This window comes from Thamnophis sirtalis, unplaced genomic scaffold (genome assembly GCF_051295495.1).
Source record: "Thamnophis sirtalis isolate CommonGarterSnake01/CBP01778 unplaced genomic scaffold, rThaSir2_p1.2 scaffold_10, whole genome shotgun sequence".
In the NCBI taxonomy this organism is placed as follows: domain Eukaryota; kingdom Metazoa; phylum Chordata; class Lepidosauria; order Squamata; family Natricidae; genus Thamnophis; species Thamnophis sirtalis.
Genome location: NW_028261390.1, coordinates 52,992,287 through 53,011,568, shown reverse-complemented (window position 1 = coordinate 53,011,568; position 19,282 = coordinate 52,992,287). Strand labels below are relative to the sequence as shown.

Sequence of the window (19,282 nt, the reverse complement as noted above, 5' to 3'; positions counted from 1 at the left end):
TTAAAGATTTTATTATTAATACTTGCATATATATTCAGTTTATGATTTCCTTTTTAGTAACATTTGAGCCAGAAAATAGGTAATAGCATTGCCTGTACAGTAGTTACTTGGTCAGAGATTATGAATAATGAAATTTCTGTAAACAAAAAAAATCCAGCAGTACCAAGGACTCCACAGATATTAATTATGTAATTGACAACAGGCCACCTTATTGCCAAGAATATTATGGGAAGAATGCAAGCAAGAAATAACTGGAAAATATCCTTGAACTGCATTTGGAAATGGGATTGAGAATTTTCACATCACTCAGTAATGTTAAGGATCTCAAAGGACAAGAGCTTTCTATTTTCTGAGAAATAAGAATAACCATTTGTTCTAGATAAATCTTACCATACATTTGTACAAACTGAATAATTACTAACAAATTGCATATGCTTCTTTGATCAGATTCTCTTAGATTTATCCTCTTTGATATTAACTCTGAAAACAATGTAGTTAGTCATAGTCCTCAATGTATGACTATAATGCAGCCTGTCCATTACAGTCACAAGTTGTGATGTTCGTTAAGCAAGGCATTCATAAGATCATCTTGCTTAGGAGTCCAATCGCTGGTCTTTCTGTTGTAGTCATTAAGCAGCCACATGGATTGTTAAGTGAAGAATGGGGTGTCTCGGGGGGATGAGCCTGGGAGGCCTAGCACAGGTTTAAACTCATGATTATTTTTGCTGCACCTCCCCAACTCCTACCTGGTTTGCCCCGGACCTCCCCTACTTTGAGGCAACCCATGTTCAGCTTCCTGCACCAATAGGTCCCTGCAGGCCCTGGGCCTGCTTTCCCACCTGCTGAGATCCTACAGGCTTTGGGCCTGCTTCCCCTCCACTGGGCTCTGCACCATCCTCCCTGTCCTCCATCATGATTCGATCCATTAATCTCCTTCAGCAAGCAATGGGTCTGCCACATGGTCTCCCTCTTCCTGGAAAGAGGGACACATAACTAAGGCAGGATATCAGCAGATAGCCAGAATCTGCAAAGGCAGTCAGGAAAGCAAAGGCTCAGAATGAACAAAGACTTGCAACAAAAGTCAGATAATAAAAAAAAATTATTCCAATATATAAATAACAAGAAAAAAGTCAAGGAAACAGTCAGTCCACTAAAGAGAGAAGATAGCAAAGAAGTAATAGGAAACAGAATTCAGAGCTGCTTATCTCATTCTTTACATCAGTCTTCACGCAAAAAGAAACTAGCCCAACCTACTAGAAACAAAACTGTAAAAAACAGACTGGAAATAAGAGTTAAAATAAGCTATAAAATAGTAAGAGAACACCTATATGATCTTGATGAATACAAATCACCAGGACCTGATGGATTACATCCCAGAGTTTAAAGGAGTTGGCAGATGTCATCTGAGAACCACTACACCATATCTTTCAAAAATACTGGAACACCAGGGAACTACCAGAGGACTGGAAAAGAGCTTATGTGCTTCCCATCTTCAAAAAAGGGGAAAAACACCCAAGAAACTACAGACCAATCAGCCTAACATCAATACCCAGGAAGATAGTGGAAAGGATAATAAAAAGACAGATCTACCAACATCTAGAAATGAGTAAAGTAATAACTAGCAGCCAGCACGGGTTTGTTAAAAACAGATCAAGCCAAACCAATCTTATTTCATTCTTCAACATAGTGACTAAATTAGTAGACCAGTGAAATACTGTGGACATAATATACTTAGACTTCAGCAATGCATTCGACAAAGTAGACCACAACCTACTTCTTCTTAAACTAGAAGAAAGTGGGATAGGTAGCTTCACCATCAGATGGATTCGCAACTGGCCGACAAACCGTACTCAATGAGTACTCCTTAATGAGTACTCATTAAGGAGTACTACATGGAGAGAGGTAAGCAGTGGGGTACCACAAGGTTCCGTCTTAGACCCAGTACTCTTCAACATCTTCATAAATGACTTAGATGAGGGTATAGAAGGGGAACTTACCAAATTTGCAGATGATATTAAGCTGACAGGAATAGCTAACACCCTAGAAGATAGGCTCAAGATCCAGATGGATCTTGACAGGTTTGAACACTGGGCCCAATGTAGAGAAAATTAAAGTCCTACACTTAGGTAAGAAAAACCAAAAGTACATATATAAAGTGGGTGAAACCAGGCTTAATAGCAGTGATTGTGAGAGGGATCTTAGAGTCTTAGTGGACAACCAATTAAATATGAGCCAGCAGCGGCAGCCAAAAAAGCCAATGCAATCCTAAATTGCATTAACAGAGGGATACCATCAAGATAAAGTGAGGTACTAATAGCACTCTAAAGCCTTAGTAAGACCACACCTAGGATACTGTATCCAGTTTTGGTCACCACACTATAAAAAAGATGTTGAGACTCTAGAAAAAGGGCAGAGGAGAGCAACCAGGATTAGTAGTGGACTAGATACTAAAACATGAAGAACAGTTACAGGAATTGGGCATGGCTAGCCTAGTGAAGAGAAAGAGCAGGGGAGACATGACAACAGTGTTCCAATATCTAAGGGGCTGCCCCAGAGAGGAAGTGGTCAAGCTATTTTATAAAATACCTGAATGCCAGACAAGGAATAATGGATGGAAACTGGCCAAGGAGAGATTCAACCTAGACATAAGGAGGAACTTTCTAACAGTGAGAACAATCAACCAATGGAACAGCTTGCTTTCAGAAGTTGTGGGAGCTTCATAACTTGAGACTTTCAAGAAGAGATTGGACTGCCATTTGTCAGAAATGGAGTGGAGATCAAGGACACGCCATCCCGCAACATTGATGAGAAAATCAGCAGAGGGCCCAGGGGAAAGCAACACTAACAATAATCCCTGATAAGCGGCCCAGTCACACTGGTGACAGTCCTCATGAAACTAATAATCCAATCCTTGGGATGTAAAGCCAATCTACCCACCCTTCTGGACTCGAGTTGTACCAGATGTTCGATCAACCCTGCCCTAGTGAAAAAATTCGGGATCAGACCTAAGCAATTCAAAGTCCTAGTGGCATTTTGTCAGCTGGTCAGGTCCATGGCGGGAGACATCCTGGCCACATTTGTCACCGAGTTGGTAGAAATGGGGATGGGGGGCTAACTAGAGCCCCCAGAATGGAAAGACCCCTAGTTTTACTGATGGCCTGGCTCAAGAAGTGGAACCCTTATGTGAACTGGAAAAGGAGACTGTTGAAAATCTGGTAGACTAGCCCATCAGGGGCCCTGGCAAATGAGCAGTGAAACCAAAGTATTAAGTGGTGACATTGGCTATTGGCATGTGAACAAGGGAAAACTCCTTTCCTCAGTATAGTATGAATTTTACAGAGAATGGCAGGCAGTAGTTCTAAGATGGCTGTGATACATTAACACAATTTGGGCAAGGCAAAACTATGTACAAGCAGGATTTCCTCCAGGCTGACTAAGACCAAATTATTACATGCAGAATTTCTATATTTTATTTTCCTTTGAAATATTTAAAATATAAATTTATGATCAGGGAAAATTAGGCAGCAAAATAATACATATATTCATAGTGTTCATTTGCAATCTAGACACATATCATTCCCTGCCCAAGGATTCAGCAACTGACAATAAAGATTGTATGAGTTGTTAAGATGCATGTAAATTGTTTAATGTTTTCTTTCCTTGTAAGTAGCAATAGCAATAGCAGTTAGACTTATATACTGCTTCATAGGGCTTTCAGCCCTCTCTAAGCGGTTTACAGAGTCAGCATATTGCCCCCAACAACAATCCAGGTCCTCATTTTATCCACCTTGGAAGGATGGAAGGCTGAGTCAACCCTGAGCCGGTGAGATTTGAACAGCCAAACTGCAGTCAGCTGAAGTAGCCTGCAGTGCTGCATTTAACCACTGCGATACTTTTAAGAAGTATCAAATAAATTACCTTGGAGATAGTATTTTTTTTTAAAAAAGGGTATATCTGTTTATGTAGTCAGTTAATTAGAAAGTCAATCTGTTTATGAACCTTTGTAAAATCCACAGAAAACTAATAACATTCTAGTTTCAGGGTTCAGTGTCAAGTGTAGTTAGTCCTCTGTTTAAGTGAATGAGAATTTGTGTACACTACTTTCAAATGGAGAATAAGCTTTTTATTTATTTTGTGAGCCTCTTAAAAGTGCAGGGAGACAATATTCAATGGATGAAGAGAAAACAAAATACAATGCCTTTTAAATTTTCTATCATTTAGTTTAGAATGTTAATTTAAATACAGCAAATTGTCTATTCTTGTAGATTTTGTTCATTTTCTATGGAGGGAACATTCCATAGAAAGCAATTTCTACCTCAACTAATAGTCAGCAAGGAAGCTTCTTGCTTTTGCCATCTAGAACCTACATTTATTTTCCATAAAAATATGTATATATTTCTCTGTAATTGCTTGAAGTGTATACTAAATTTTAGTTTAAAATACAAAATATAAATATGTTTTGTTTTTCCCCTGCAATATAAGCATGGAAATTCATAAGCTGCATAAATCAAGAAAATCCAAATTACCATATAAACAACATCTCCAATCTTTATTTCATAGTTATAATTACTTTAAAAATTGAATTATACTTTATATACATTCCACTTTCCATTGTTAGCCAGGAAATACAGAATTATATTTTCAACATAAACCGTTGTTATTCAGCTGATTCAGCTGGTCAATACTATCTGTTATATACTATAAATGTTTTGATTCATTATCTCGCAGAAATTCTCTCTCTCCCCACTAAAGAATTACTTTTCAGTGAAAAGCCGAAGAAATAAAATCCAGATTCTTCCTTTTAAACAATCCAGCTGTAGAATATGCATGTATCTTTCAAAACAACAGCAATACTGCATTTGTTTTTGCTAGGATGGCATTGTTACAGGTGAACGAAAAAAGCAGCTGCATACATACTACTCTAACAAGAAACCTTCATTCTGAAAGCTCCTTTGATTTACAGTGGAAAATCACCTAATTCTGCAAGCTGACAAAAACTGTATTGAAACTGAGTTGAGGGATTTCAAAGTGAAAAATAATAAACTGATTCTGAGAATTTTAAATAATTTTACAATCACGTTCTACAGCAAAATTCAAAAATAAAGTTTATTTTAAATGCATGTAAAATATTCCACTAATTTCAGAGAAATTACTTCCATGTTGTATGCACTTAAAAATCAAGTAGTATCACTGAAAAATGGTCATCCTATGCAGAAAACAAAGTCCTCTTTAAAAATTCCACCGAAGCACTCAAGGTTTTTAAGAAGGTTGTTAGGAGCACAAAAATATATTATTTTGTTTGTTCCTTTTTACTGCTTAGGTAAAAAGAAAAAAACAATAATAGCTATTAGATCATGTGCTTGTTCATACATGATACTTTCAAGCAGTAAATTATTTCTGAGTCAGTCTTTCTATTCCTTCTCATTAATTTTAAATAGAACAGTGTTCAATGTATTACTGAAGGATTGAAGCTATATATTCCATTTTCTTCTTGCAGCCAACAAGATTTTAAGTCTGTTCCGAGTGTTATTTTGTTGTACAGTTTGTTATTACAGAATAAAATCCATACACCTGCTTTTGTTTAGAATGTCACCAAAGCGTGTTATTCATCATTGTCTGCAAAGAAAGATTTTAAAATATTTAAATTATGGGAAAAACAATTTTTAGCAAACAGACTTTCAAAACTGCTAATCTAGTAAAAGACAACAAGCACTACTCTCTAAGAAATAATGAAAAAAGTACTAAATAAATAAGAAATCTTCTATTTTTATACTTCAGTTAAAGTTTTTTTAATTTAATTTTTAATTTTACCATGATTCATGTTGTTTTATATATTAAAGTTTTAGAGAGATATACTTCACTTATATATAAATATAATATTTATTCTCATTGTACTTAAATACAATGAAATTGGTTTTAACCTCACTGGTGCAAAATTATAGCAGAAACGAAAAAAGAAAAAATCTAGCGTATGCATGGAGTGATTGTGATTGTATTTAAAAGTCTGACAGCCCAAGGATAGAAACTATCTTTAAACCTCTTTGTTCAGCTGGCTATATTTTGATGTCTTCTGCCCAATGGTAGAAGTGCAAAGAGACACTGACCAGGGTGTGAATCATCTCTGAGTATCTTCCTTACTCTGCTAAAGCAGCGAGATCTGGCGATGTCATCCAGTGGTGTCAGAGGGTTTTTTGTGCCAAACTGATCACTTTCCGTAGGGCCTTCCTGTCCGCAGCAGTTAAACCAGCATACTACGTGCTACAGAAAGTGTGAGGACACTTTCTATGCTGGATCGATAGAAAGAGGTTGTCGTTCCACCTGATTTTTTCACGGGACTCTATGGAAATGAAGTCTCTGTTGGGCCTTTCCAATCACCAGAGACTTATTGTTTTTCCAAGTGAGATCTTGACTAATCAGCACTCTCAAGAATTTAAAAGAGGAAACCCTTTCCACACAGCCTCCCTCGATATACAAATGGGGCAGGCTCCTCTCTGTGCTTCCGGAAATCTAGCACCATCTCCTTTGTCTTACTAGTATTTAGTTGTAAATAGTTTCTTGAGCACCATGCGGATACCTTCTGGACTTCTTTCCTGTATGCTGATTCGTCCCCTCCAGTTATGAGACCCAGCACCGTTGTGTCATCTGCAAATTTTATTATGATATTGGATGGAACAGAGGATATGCAGTCATATGTATACAGCGAGTTCAGGTAGGGGCTGAGCACACAGCCCTGAGGGGAGCCTGTGCTGAGCTTCAGCATGGAAGATGTAAAGGACCCAACCCTTACTGTTTGTGGATGATCCGTCAGGAAGTCTTTGATCCATTCACAAGTGAGGGGAGGAAAATTCAGGTCAGTCAACTTTTCAATGAAAATGCCTGGTAAGATGGTGTTAAAGGCCGAGCTATAGTCTATAAAAAGCATTCTGACATATAATTATGTGAACAAAAAGCTAGTTTTAATAAATAATGTGGTACAAATATAATATTTAGGTCTCAATCAGAAGACTAGTATTTAACTTGTAGGAGAATCATGTACGTTTTCCCCTTTACTTCTGCAACCTTCCACCTCTGTTTTAGAAGCTAACCATGGTGCAATATTAGATCTGCATAAATTTAATGTATGTATTTAGCATAATAAAACAGAATCTTGGGGAACCCCACTGCATACTTCGTTCCATGCAGATGCAGTTCCATTGAGGACTACATGTTGAGTACATTGGTCAGCCAGTTACCAATCCATCTGGTGGTGATGCTGTCTAACCCACGTTTTTCTATCTTATTAAGTAATAGGTTATGGTGTACTTTATCAAATGCCTTACTGAAGTCCAAGTAAATTATATTGACAGCATGCCTCTGGTCCACTAATTTTGTCTCTTTGTCAAATAATGCAATAAGATTAGCTTGGCATGATCTGTTTTTGACAAACCCATGTTGGCTTTTGCTTATTACTTTGTTTGCTTCTAGGTGTTCACTGATCTGTTGCTTGATTATCTTTTCCAGAATCCTCACTGGTATTGAGGTCAGGCTGATAGGTCTCTGTAGTTTCCTGGTCTATTCCCATCCCTTTTGAAGATGGGGGCTAAATCAGCTCTTTTCCATGCAATGTTGTCCACGGGAAACAGACAAGGATCCACATTCAAACAATGCTGTTTATTGAAGATAAGAGCAGACTATAAAACAACATCCAGTTTCTGGCTGACAGCTCCTTTTAAGGGAAGCTCTCAGCCAATTAACCAATAACTTTAAAATACATCCCACACTTGCACGGCAGTAGGAAAAGCCTCTGCTTTTGCCTGTGTGGACATAATACTTCTGGCAGTTTCCCAGTGCTCCAGGATCTTTGAAAGATATAGTTCAGTGGTTCTAAGATTTTGTCTGCCAGTTCTTTCAGAACTCTGGGGTGTAATCCATCGGGTCCTGGTGATTTGAACTCGTCTAGGGTAGACAGGTGTTCACTTACCATTTTTTTCTCTATTTTAACTTGTGTTCCTAATCTGTTTTTTGTGGTGCTGTTTTTGATAGGTTGGATTGTTTATCCCCTTTATGTAAAGACAGATACAAAAAACGAATTAAATAGTTCTGCTTTCTCCCTGTTGCTTGCCACCTTCTTGCCACTTTCTCCCAGCAATGAATCAATTATTTCCTTGACCTTTTTCTTGTTTTTAACATGCTGGAAGAAGCTTTTTTTAATTTTTTTTTTACTTTTGTCGCAAGCCTTAGTTCATTATGGGTCTTAGCTTTCCTGACTTCATCTTTGCAGGCTTGGGTTGTTTGCTGATATACTGCCTTAGTTGTGTGCCCCCCCTTTCCACTTTTTATACTTTTTGTCTTTCAATTTATCAGACAGTTCTTTATGCAACCATGTTGACTTCTTTTGAGAGTTATTTTTCTTCTTCATTGGTATTGTTCTAGATTTGGCTGCTATAACCTCACTTTTCAAAATTTTCCAAGCTTCTTGAGTTGTTTTCCCCTTCAGGATTCTAATCCATGGAATCCTTCCCAAGCTCTCTCTAGTTTATTGAAATTAGTTGTCTTAAAGTCCAAGACTCTAGTTTGACTTTGTTCTATTGCTTCTGCTTGCATAATGTTGAATTCCAATATTGTATGATCACTCTCCCCCAAGGTTCCTGTAGCTTCAACACCTATCATTTCATCTCTGTTAGTGAGAATTAAGTCTAATATGGCTGACCCCCGTGTTCTCTTCTCTACATTTTGGGACACAAAGTTTCTGCTAGGTTTGTAAGGAACCTGTTTGATCTTTTACTTTGTGCAGTTTGTCTCACAGTTGATAGTTGACAGTCAAGATAGTTAAAATCCCCCATTACTATTGTGATGTGCTTCCTACATACCTTAGTTAACTGACTAGCAAAAAGTTCATCTATTCCCTCTGTTTTGTTGGGTGGCCTTTACTATAGTATACACCTATGGCAATGTCATTTCCCCCCTTTTATATTGACCCAAATGAATGCAAGGCAGTTTTCATCATTGTTGTGCTCTATTTCTATAGAGATGTAGTTATTTCTTATATTGCAACTTCATGGTCTATTTCTTTTATATAATTTAAATCCCTCTAGCTTCATGTTCCATATGTGGGATTAGGAACAATACAACCCAATTTGTATTAAACCTTAGGCATCTGTAAAAGTGTTTCATATTAGTTATGAAATAATCTCAGGAACTAGCAAAATCCTGTTTTTGCCTCTTTTAAAGCAAGCAAAAGTTCAAGATTAACATTGCATCAAGTCAATACACATATACACAAAACTCTGTATATTTTAGCATATTTACTTTCTGCAGTATGAACATATCTAATAAAATTTCAATTAAAGCATTAAATAGAAAAATGTACAATTGCAAATTGCAGTATGACAAATTGGACTATGTTCTATCCAAAGAATGGGCAACCCATAGCTGAAGATTTTACTACTGGATAGAATCCTATTAACTAGCAGAATTTTAGCAACTTTTAAAAGGTTAAAGAAGTAGTTCTATATTTAATATTTACTAGTTAAAAGTGTATAACTTTCTAGTATATAGAAACAACTGTTGTGCAATAAAAAACGCATTGTACACAATAACTAGCTAACCATGAATAGGCAGTCAGCAGAAAAATAATGCTGAAAACATGTGCTTGTCAGATACTTACCTTCCTGGTATGCACCATCTGCCATTACTAAATGGAGAATTTTAGCATACTGATGTTTATGTTCATTTCCTAAAATATTTTGAACTATTGTTGAACAAATATCAATACTTTCATCTTCATCTTCATGTATAGCCTAGAAAATAAGGTGTAAAAATATATGACTTAACATAATAAAATATTATAAGATCACAAACTTTCCTCATCCAGATCCAGGATTTTGTGTTAAAATCTAAGTAGAGAAATTTGGGAAGGGGAGTAGAAGTTAGCAGTTATGGAGGACTGTCTCTAAATCATATTATTCAGAAAATGATTAGCTGAAGACATACAGAATACGATACCAGCCCAAAGTTATCAAGGCATAAATGGGCCTCCAGCTCCTGAACACAATGAATTACTTAGAGCATCCCTAAAAAACTGTATGTTAAAACTTATTTGAAAAATAACTATATTAGCTTAATTTCATTTTAAAAGTTCTCATATTATAAAGGAGTTCATTATTACTAGATGATAATTGTGATCCATTTTCCTCATATTAAACATTTTACAAACCTTTATTTCTTCATAAATTTTGATGAATTTTTCAAAGCCTATTTCTTTTTCCAGGTTACACCTCAGCTCTTCTAGATGACTGAACACACTATTATATTCCTCATAATCGCTGGCATTATCACCATCACTATTGTCTATGAAGAAATATGAGAAAATATTTTAGCATTCCAATTTTTATTGTAGCAATATTTATTTTATCCTTTTTCCAGTTCTTGTCTAAATTCTGAAGTTGGCATCTGCACATCAAGGGTTCAGGAGGCCAAAAATACCTACATTTGGTCTATAAGGCATACCTAAATTTTCACCCACTTTTAGGGGGGATTGTGTTTTATACTCTGAAAAATACAGTATTTGAGATTGGTTCTAACCAATGGAAAAGAAACAATTGTTTCCCATTATCTTAGTGAAAAGGTTTCAAAAAGTTGCCATATGTTTTAATTATTTTGTTTATCCAATTAAATAATAAGACCACACACACCTTCAACAATTTCCACACTTTGCACAAATCTCAAAGACAAATGTGGTAAGACATTCTCTACCTTGTCAACTGTTGAGCCGAGGTGGCGCAGTGGTTAGGGTGCAGTACTGCAGGCCACTTAAGCTGACTGTTATCTGCAGTTCAGCGGTTCTAATCTCACCGGCTCAAGGTTGATTCAGCCTTCCATCCTTCCAAGGTGGGTGAAATGAGGACCCAGACTGTGGGGGCGATATGCTGACTCTGTAAACTGCTTAGAGAGAGCTGAAAGCCCTATGAAGTGGTATATAAATCTAACTGTTATTGCTATTGCTCTATAAAATTAGAAATACAGTTTTGAAGGATGCTGACACGTTAGTCCTAAATATGCAGTGGTAGACTGGACAGAGCTTCAGTATGATCTATTTTAAGAAAATTCCTGTTCACATCTATAGTAATGGGCAATTGATAATAGAGCACAACACTATTCTCTTTTAATGGCATTTTGCAATTATTTACACAGACAACAATAGTTCAAACTCAAGCTACCTATTAATTCAATTAATGCTAAATAAAATGATTTTTAGTAGAGTTGACAATGGATATACAGTATATATAACATAGTCCTAATGATTTGTCCTTGAAGTTAACTTTGTTTAAATATCATACAAGCTGAAGACTCACAAATTTTAGACTTGCCTTCTATAAACAATTACAGAACCAAAGCATACCTGAATGCCATTCTTCATTAAAAGCACTTTCACTACCGAAATTGTTGCCCTCCTCTTCCACCTCTGTATCATTTCCTAGACATTTGGCTTTTAATGTTGTTTCTTCCTCTTCACTAAATTCATCACTGGGTTGCTCTAGAAGTAACTGCTCCATCGATGCCTGAAGCTCTTGCAAATCTGTATCAGTCTCCCCAAAAATACTGTAACACAATTTTTTTGGCCATTACTTTAATCAAGAGAGTGAATTCTTTATGTTGAAGCTAAAACTGCAAAACTTGTTTTATCCACAATAATAGCTAATACTGATCATAGACAACAAAACAGCATTATAGAATATATTATAGACTAGCTGCATACCCGTGCTCTGCTATGAAACTAGAGGAGCTAAGGACATCAATAACAATTTAAAACGGGGTTTCATCCAACCTGCCAAATCCAAGGTACCTGCCCCATTCCTCTTTAAAGAGAAAAAAGGTGTGTGTGTGTGTGTGTATGTGTATGTGTGTGGTTTGAGGCTGTGTGTGGACTTTCAAGGTATATTAACATCCTGCGTGGAAAACATGCACGACATATTGAATCACCTGTCTAAGGGCAAGGTGTTCACAAAATTGGATTTAAGACAGGCGTATTACCGCATATGAATTCGAGAAGGGAACGAATGGAAGACTGCTTTCCACTGCCCCCTTGGGAGCTTCCAATTCAAAGTCATGCTGTTTGGCTTACAAGGGCTCTCTGCAGTCTTTATGCAGTTAATAAATGAGGTGCTGCATGAGCACCTTTATAAGGGGTCCTTGTTTATTTGTATGATATTCTCATCTTCACCAAGACCCAGGAAGAACACACAAAGCTGGTGCGGCAAGTTCTGTAGAAATTCCTCGCCTCTAAGCAATATGTGAAGCTATCAAAGTGTGAATTCCACAAAACCTCCCTGGATTACCTTGGATATCGGATCTCCAATGAGGGAATAGAGATGGACCCAGGGAAGGTGAAAACCGCGCTTGACTGGTAACCCCCATGCAACCGCAGGCAGCTACAGAGTTTCCTGCGGTTCGCTAACTTTTATTAACAATTAATCCTGGCTTTCGCGGAAGTCGCCCTGCCCCCGACTGAACTGTTAAAAACATGGTCTCCATCGATAAATCAAAAGCTAAGCCATCCAACTGGGTGGACAATGGACTGCCAAAAAGCCTTTGCAAATTTGAAACGGCTCTTTGCCCAAGAGCCCATTTTGCAGCACCTAGATCCAGAGCAGCAATTCATAATACAGGCAGATGCCAGCGACGTGGGTGTAGCAGCAGTGCTTTTGCACAGAAACCCAAAAGGACAACTCATGCTTTTGCTTATGTCTCCAGAAAGCTCACCAACACTGAAAGACGGTGGGCTATCTGGGAGAAAGAAACTTACGCAGTCCGCTGGGCCCCACTCTCATGGAGACACTTCTTAGAAAGTGCTGTTCAAGGTCTGGACTGATCACAAAAATCTCGAAGCTCTGAAAATTGTCTCCAAAACAAGTCTGCTGGGCACAGTACTTCAGGAGATTTAAATTCGAACTGAAGTAAATCCCTGCAGAGAAGAACCTGCTAGCAGCTGCTTTTTCAAGAAAGCTGCAGTTTGACAACCAGATGGAGGAGGTTCATGCCATCCTTCCTCCTAAACAACTAGCAGCACAAGTCACCACCAAAGGCCACACCAAACAGCTGACCGATCCCAGCCAGGACAAACTGACTACTACACTGAACATAGCACTGCCAACCAACCCCTGGCTCACCAACAACAAAGACCTCTTAACGATGAGAGATGGATGGGCCTGGAAAAGATCCAAAATATACGTTCATGCCAACTTAAGGCTAGAAGTGCTAGAAGGCTACAGAGTGCTACAGAGCAGCCATGATGCAAAGTTAGGCGGCCACCTCGCCAGGCATCAATTCTGGTGGCCTAAGATGAAGGCAGACGTGGAGGACTATGTTAAGAGTTGTGCCACTTGTGCAGCCATGAAAATAAGACCAGGCAAGCCTCCCCCCCCCCCCCGGTTACTGCAACAGGTGTTTAATCAGCACATCTACTGCCTGCACGGTATACCCTAGAGAATCATCTCTGACCGAGGACTCCAGGTTCTGGAGGGAGTTCTTGAGATCTATTGGATTCACACAAGGACTCAGCTTGGCTTTCCATCTGAGCATGAACAGGATGGCGGAACATGTGAATGCAATATATATTGGTCGAACAATATATCCGTTGTTACGTGGATTACCAACAAGACAACTGGTCAGACCTGCTACCATTCTCACCGAAGTGGCATACAACAATACTGTCCATAGCAGCACAGGATAACTCCTTTCCAAGTTACCAGTGACATGGAATTTGTTCCCATGCCTGAAATGCCCAGGGAATCCCCCTTCTCAATGTCTTTGATTGAATGGATGGACTCTCTCAAAAAGGGATGGGAGAATACCAAAAAAGCCCTAACAGACAGGGCAGAAGAATATAGAAAACAAGCAGACAAGCACCGCTCAATTCAATCCCCCCTCCATGTGGGAGATACAGTTTTTCTGTCAACCAAATACATACGGTTGAGGATGCCTAGCAAAAAATTAGGACCTAAATTTTTAGGACCTTTCCCATTAGTCAAAATAATTAAGCCAGTTACAGTTCAACTCAGTCTGTCAACACTGATAAGAAATTGATGAAGAAATTAAGAAATTGTTGCTGGACTGAAACTGAGAAAAGAAATTAACACAGTTTCTAAAAGCTTCAGATTAAAAATTGGAATTTCCAATGGAAAAAAGTAAAGCCCAGTTAAAAGGAAGTACTGGAATTCAAGATATACTTCTGTTTCTATAGAAATAAGTCAATATGTTTTAACTAGCTGTTAGATTAAGTTAAGATGATTGGTTTGCTTTTGTGTGTTGTTTTGAATCCTCATTTTATATCTTTTATCTTTGCCAGCTCAATAATTTCACAGGTCTGCGACTAAAAAGCTGTTTGATTATTTTCATCTAGTTTCCATTTATTTTGGTGTGCTGAAAACAAATAAAATATTGAAAAAACTCCTAGACGTCATGATTAAGTCCAAATTACTATTTATTAATTCACATAAGTGCATTTAAGATATAAAATGCCCAAAAAACCTTAAGGGGTTTGTCCGAGTTATGTAAAAAAAAAAAAAAAAAGCACTGTAAATCTGATGGTCAGCAATATATACATAAGCTAAGCAAGTTTTAAGTCTGTGCTTCTAATGGTAGAAGGGGTTAATCTTTCCTGAAGAATCCAGTAGGAGGGAGACACAGGGTAGATAGCAGCATCTCAGGTCAGTGCAGGGGGAGTGGCCAGCACTGTGACATCTTGTGTACAGACATAGAGCTGCTCTCTCCTGCATGCCACACTTGTGCACGAATCATCATCAGGTTCTTGGTTCTAGGCTGTTCACACTTTTTCATTGCAATTCATGTTAGCTCGTCATTCTTCAACCGTTATGTTAAGGCTTCGCGAAAGTGTATTAATTCGCCAGACAGTTTCTGTTTCATCTGTGGTGAATATGTAGTGTTGAAGCAACAGCAGAATATTACAGACTTTGTGAAAAAAGTATACTTTGCATACTTTGGACTAAAAATTGGAGATCAAGATAAAGTTTGGGCACCTCATAAAGTGTGCAAATGGTGTGTTGAGGAGCTCCAAAACTGGTTCAAGGGTAAGAAAAAATCTTTCCGTTATGGGATTCCTATGGTATGGCAAGAGCAAAAGAACCATAGTGATGACTGTTACTTTTGTTCATGCGATGTGAAAGGGTTTAATTCCAAATGGAAGTATTCCATTTCAAACCCCAATCTTCATTCAGCAATTCGTCCCATCCCCCATGGCACAGATATACCAGTAACCAAGCCCGCTGCTACCTTGGAAGAGATACCTAGCTCCGATGAAGGTGAAGTCATACCTGAACCAGATAACGAATCAAGTTCTGACTTTGAAGATGATACAAGACCAAAATTGTTTTCTCAGGAGGAGATGAATGATTTGGTAAGAGACTTGAATCTTCCCAAAGATGCCGCTGAGTTACTCGGATCAAGGCTGAAAAGCAGGAATTTATTGTTGCCAATGTACTGTTACGAGGAGTGTCATCTTCATGGTTCAGACATCGTGAAAAGGAGTTCGTTCCTTACTTCGCCCAGGAAGACAAGTTGGTTTCCACAACGGTTTTTACGCTTCCATACCTGTAGGTCATTCTGTACACTTGAAGGAAACCTACGAGAACTTGCAATTGGTTCTTTGTAAACTTAAATATTAAGACCATGGTTGGCAAGTGTGTGGGGACTTGAAGATCTTGTGCATGCTGCTCGGGCAACAAGCTGGGTATACCAAATACCCTTGTTTTCTATGTCTATGGGACAGTCGAGACTGACAAAATCACTGGACCAAGAAGAGTTGGCAGCCGAGGGTGCTAACAGTCGGTGAAAAAAATGTCCTCCAAGAAACTTTGGTACCTTTCCATAAAGTTCTTCTACCACCTCTCCAAATAAAATTGGGATTGATGAAGCAATTTGTAAAATCATTTCCAAGAGATGGAGAATGCTTCAAATACTTGGTCACCAAGTTTCCATGCCTGTCGAAGGCAAAATTGAAGGAAGGTGTGTTCGTCAGACCAAACATTAGAAGGCTTATAGTTGATCAAGAGTTTGTCAATACCATGACGGATCCTCAAAAAGAAGGGTGGATTGCATTTAAAGAAGTCATACAGAAATTTTTAGGCAGTAACAAAGATCCTCATTACAAAAAGATAATCAGAAGAATGCTGAAAGCATTTCAAGCTTTAGGTTGCCTGATGAGTTTGAAAGTGCATTTCCTCCAGTCCCACCTTGACTACTTTCCTGAAAATTTGGGAGCTGTGAGTGAAGAACAAGGTGAACGATTCCACCAAGACATTAAAGAGATTGAAAGGAGATGCCAGGGAAAATGGAGCATTACAATGTTGGCAGATTACTGTTGGATGCTTCAGAGAGACATTCCAGATGCTACTCACAACCGTAAATGCACCAAGAGGAGCCTCACAAGGAAGAAGAATCGAGTTTAGTGTGTGTAGGTGAGCTCATTTTAGTTCAAAAAAGGATTTTCATGAAAATATTGTAATAAAACTTTAATTTTATAAGTCTATTTTCATTTATTTTGAGGTATTGGCTTATTTAACATAGTTACCTAAATTGTCAGGAAAAGTGATGTCCTATGACAAAATGGAGGTAATTTTCTGATTCAGCGCACCAAAAAACATAAAGCTTACGTGGAATAACCAAAACAGCTCTTACATTTTTTTTTGCAGACCTCTGTTTTCTTTATGTATATTTTATATAACTTATAATGTACTTTTATGTATATTCCAGATTGTGCCAGGTGAAATAATTTCTCTTAAGATTTTTTTTTGTGGCTTGGAATAAACTGAAATCTCATTCGAAATTCTCTATAGTATTTTTTAAATACTATTTTTGAAAACGTGCAACAGACCATTACCATTTTATGTTTTCCCTAAAGTAGTGGGGGTTCTTTTGTTAATTCTCTTTTAAAGTTCCTGTTTTGATTGGAATAGGTCTTCATTTATCTGGTACAAAGAGTATTTTAATATATAGGATTACCTGATAATTACAAGAAAGACAGCACAAGTTCTGAGAGCCCTATCTCTCACATCGTTGTTAGGGGATAGACGCCATGAGAGGAGACCCTTGGCAAGAATGACCAAACCAGTATATCAAAGTTCAACTGGATCCAGTATATAAAGACCCAAAAGGCAGAATACCAGCCTGGGATAGCAAACAACCCATTTTTTAAAACTTACATTTTATTAATACTATCATTTATTTTAATTCTCATGAAAATCGTGGCAAACACATTCTCTAAATACTTTTTGTGAAGTAGGATAGCTCACATTTCTTCAGAATCTGAATGTTCTTTAATTGGTACATCTTCCACATCATCAATTTCAAGGTTCTGTTGATTTTGGATATCTGCAACACTGGGAACATCAACTAAAGTTCTATATAATTTTGAAAGATCTGGAAGGGAACATGTCCTCAGCAACTGAAATAAAGTGCATTACATGAATAGATTAAATAAAAAAGCAAAGGTTATATGACGATAACATAGTATCTTAATCAAAATATAAATATAAAATATTGTAACAAAATAAATTTATCTTTATTTTTAACTCAAAGAATGAAGCAACTATATTGTTTGGCAATGGGAAGAAGTTATAGGTTGTTAACAGAATAGGTTAAACTATGTTAGTTTTCATGACCAAACTGAATTGTTCTCATTATGTAATAGGAGTTTATAACAATATATAATGTGATAAACTGTTTATCATGTCACAAACATTATAACTTTTTCACAACTTTTAAATTCTTAAATAAAATTTCTATTTTAAATATAAAAGCCCAGAATGCCATCTGTTTCCAACATTACAAAATGTCTCCTTTTTTATATGAAAACTTTTGTTTGTAATTCTTGTATTGTACAGCAGTGGCCCCAACCTTTTGGCACCAGGGACCGGTTTCGTGGAAGACTAAGACCGGGGGAAGGAGGAATGGTTTTGATTTTATCCCTCACCCGTAGATCACCTCCAGCTATACAGCCTGGTTCCTAATAGTCCACAGACCGGTACCGATCTGTGTCCCAGGAGTTGGGAATGCCTGCTATACAGGTCAGATATCATAATTTTATAATCATTAAAAGAAATGCTATATCTACTACCAAATAAATCCATACATGTGCATGCAAAACCCAACATTTTATATTAGCTTATGTTGCTTAATCAGTTCATAAAATAATATGTGTTTGCTTTCAATAATAGGATTTAGACTGTGGAAGATATTAAAGATTTTTAACACTTGCCTTTGGGTTGTTTGCATCAAACAGACCTGTAGAAAGTCCTACCAACACTGAATTTTTGCCTTTTGTTTTCTCTGGCGATACAGAGCGTGATCTTGTTGGAAGAGAATCTTCAAAGGAAGACTGTGTTGAAAGAACTGGAAAAGCTACTAGTCTTGCTTGGTGCTCCTGGACCTTCTGAAAAAAGGGTTCAGGCAGTGCAGGGCTGTTGGTCTCTGGTATGATAAAGACCAAATTATTTTAAAAATACATATACAATAGTAACAAATCAAGGGCTCCAATTAAGTAAAAGAATGACATGATTCAGACATCTGAAGGAATTGTATATTTAGTAAGCATTTCAGAATTAAAATATGAATACTATACATTGTTATTAAAACAATGCGTTAGGATTCCCTCCTATCTGAAATAATCAGTTTTTTTCAAGTTGTCAGTTAACTTCAGTAATTTTAGGTTCAAGTCATTAAATTTTATCTACCTAATGAATGTTAAGAAATCCTGTCAATCAAATTTAGTTCTTTTTAATTCTTGACTGTTTCTACTGCAACACTGTTGAAAAAAGCATTGCTGCTCAGCTCAAGAGAAATAATTATCAGTCCCAGTTTTTGGGCTTATTTCATCTGACAGTTGTACAAAAAGAACAAAAGGAGGTAAACTTGAGTCTAAAAGACTGTTCATCTGGATTCTTCCTCTCCTTGTTCTCAGGATTACTATTATCAACTATCCTGTGTAAAAGATTCCAGACTTAATTTATATAACATTTATTGCATTTTTCTTTATAATTTCTAATAGTGCTTCCAGTACTTAAGACATACTTCTTACAAACACCTCTTTTAATAATTTAAAGATATCTTATCAAAGTCTTAATACAATATTTTCATTGTATCTACAATAGTTAGCTTTTCTATAATTATTTTTAAAATTTGTGCTTAATTCATAATTCAGTGAAATTAAACAATAAAAAATAACTGTCCTCCACATCGCCATAGACTATGAAAACCTATGTGTGAGAAAAGTGGAGATTTTTCAGCA

At 37.2% G+C, this 19,282-nt stretch overlaps 1 protein-coding gene across 8 annotated transcripts in view; it reads right to left on the bottom strand.

The window, feature by feature from the left end:
* Positions 1-4,530: 4,530 nt before the first annotated feature.
* NEK1 (NIMA related kinase 1) overlaps positions 4,531-19,282 on the bottom strand; it is a 70,131-nt gene continuing 55,379 nt past the window's right edge. For all 8 annotated transcript variants that reach the window (XM_087724601.1, XM_087724602.1, XM_087724600.1 and 5 more), the window contains 6 exons: positions 18,254-18,465; positions 17,289-17,440; positions 11,381-11,580; positions 10,196-10,329; positions 9,647-9,779; positions 4,531-5,616 (listed from right to left, as the gene is read on the bottom strand). In XM_087724601.1, the coding sequence (XP_087580727.1) occupies positions 5,603-5,616; positions 9,647-9,779; positions 10,196-10,329; positions 11,381-11,580; positions 17,289-17,440; positions 18,254-18,465 (845 nt within the window). In that variant the 3' untranslated portion in view covers positions 4,531-5,602. The remainder of the gene's footprint in view (positions 5,617-9,646; positions 9,780-10,195; positions 10,330-11,380; positions 11,581-17,288; positions 17,441-18,253; positions 18,466-19,282) is intronic.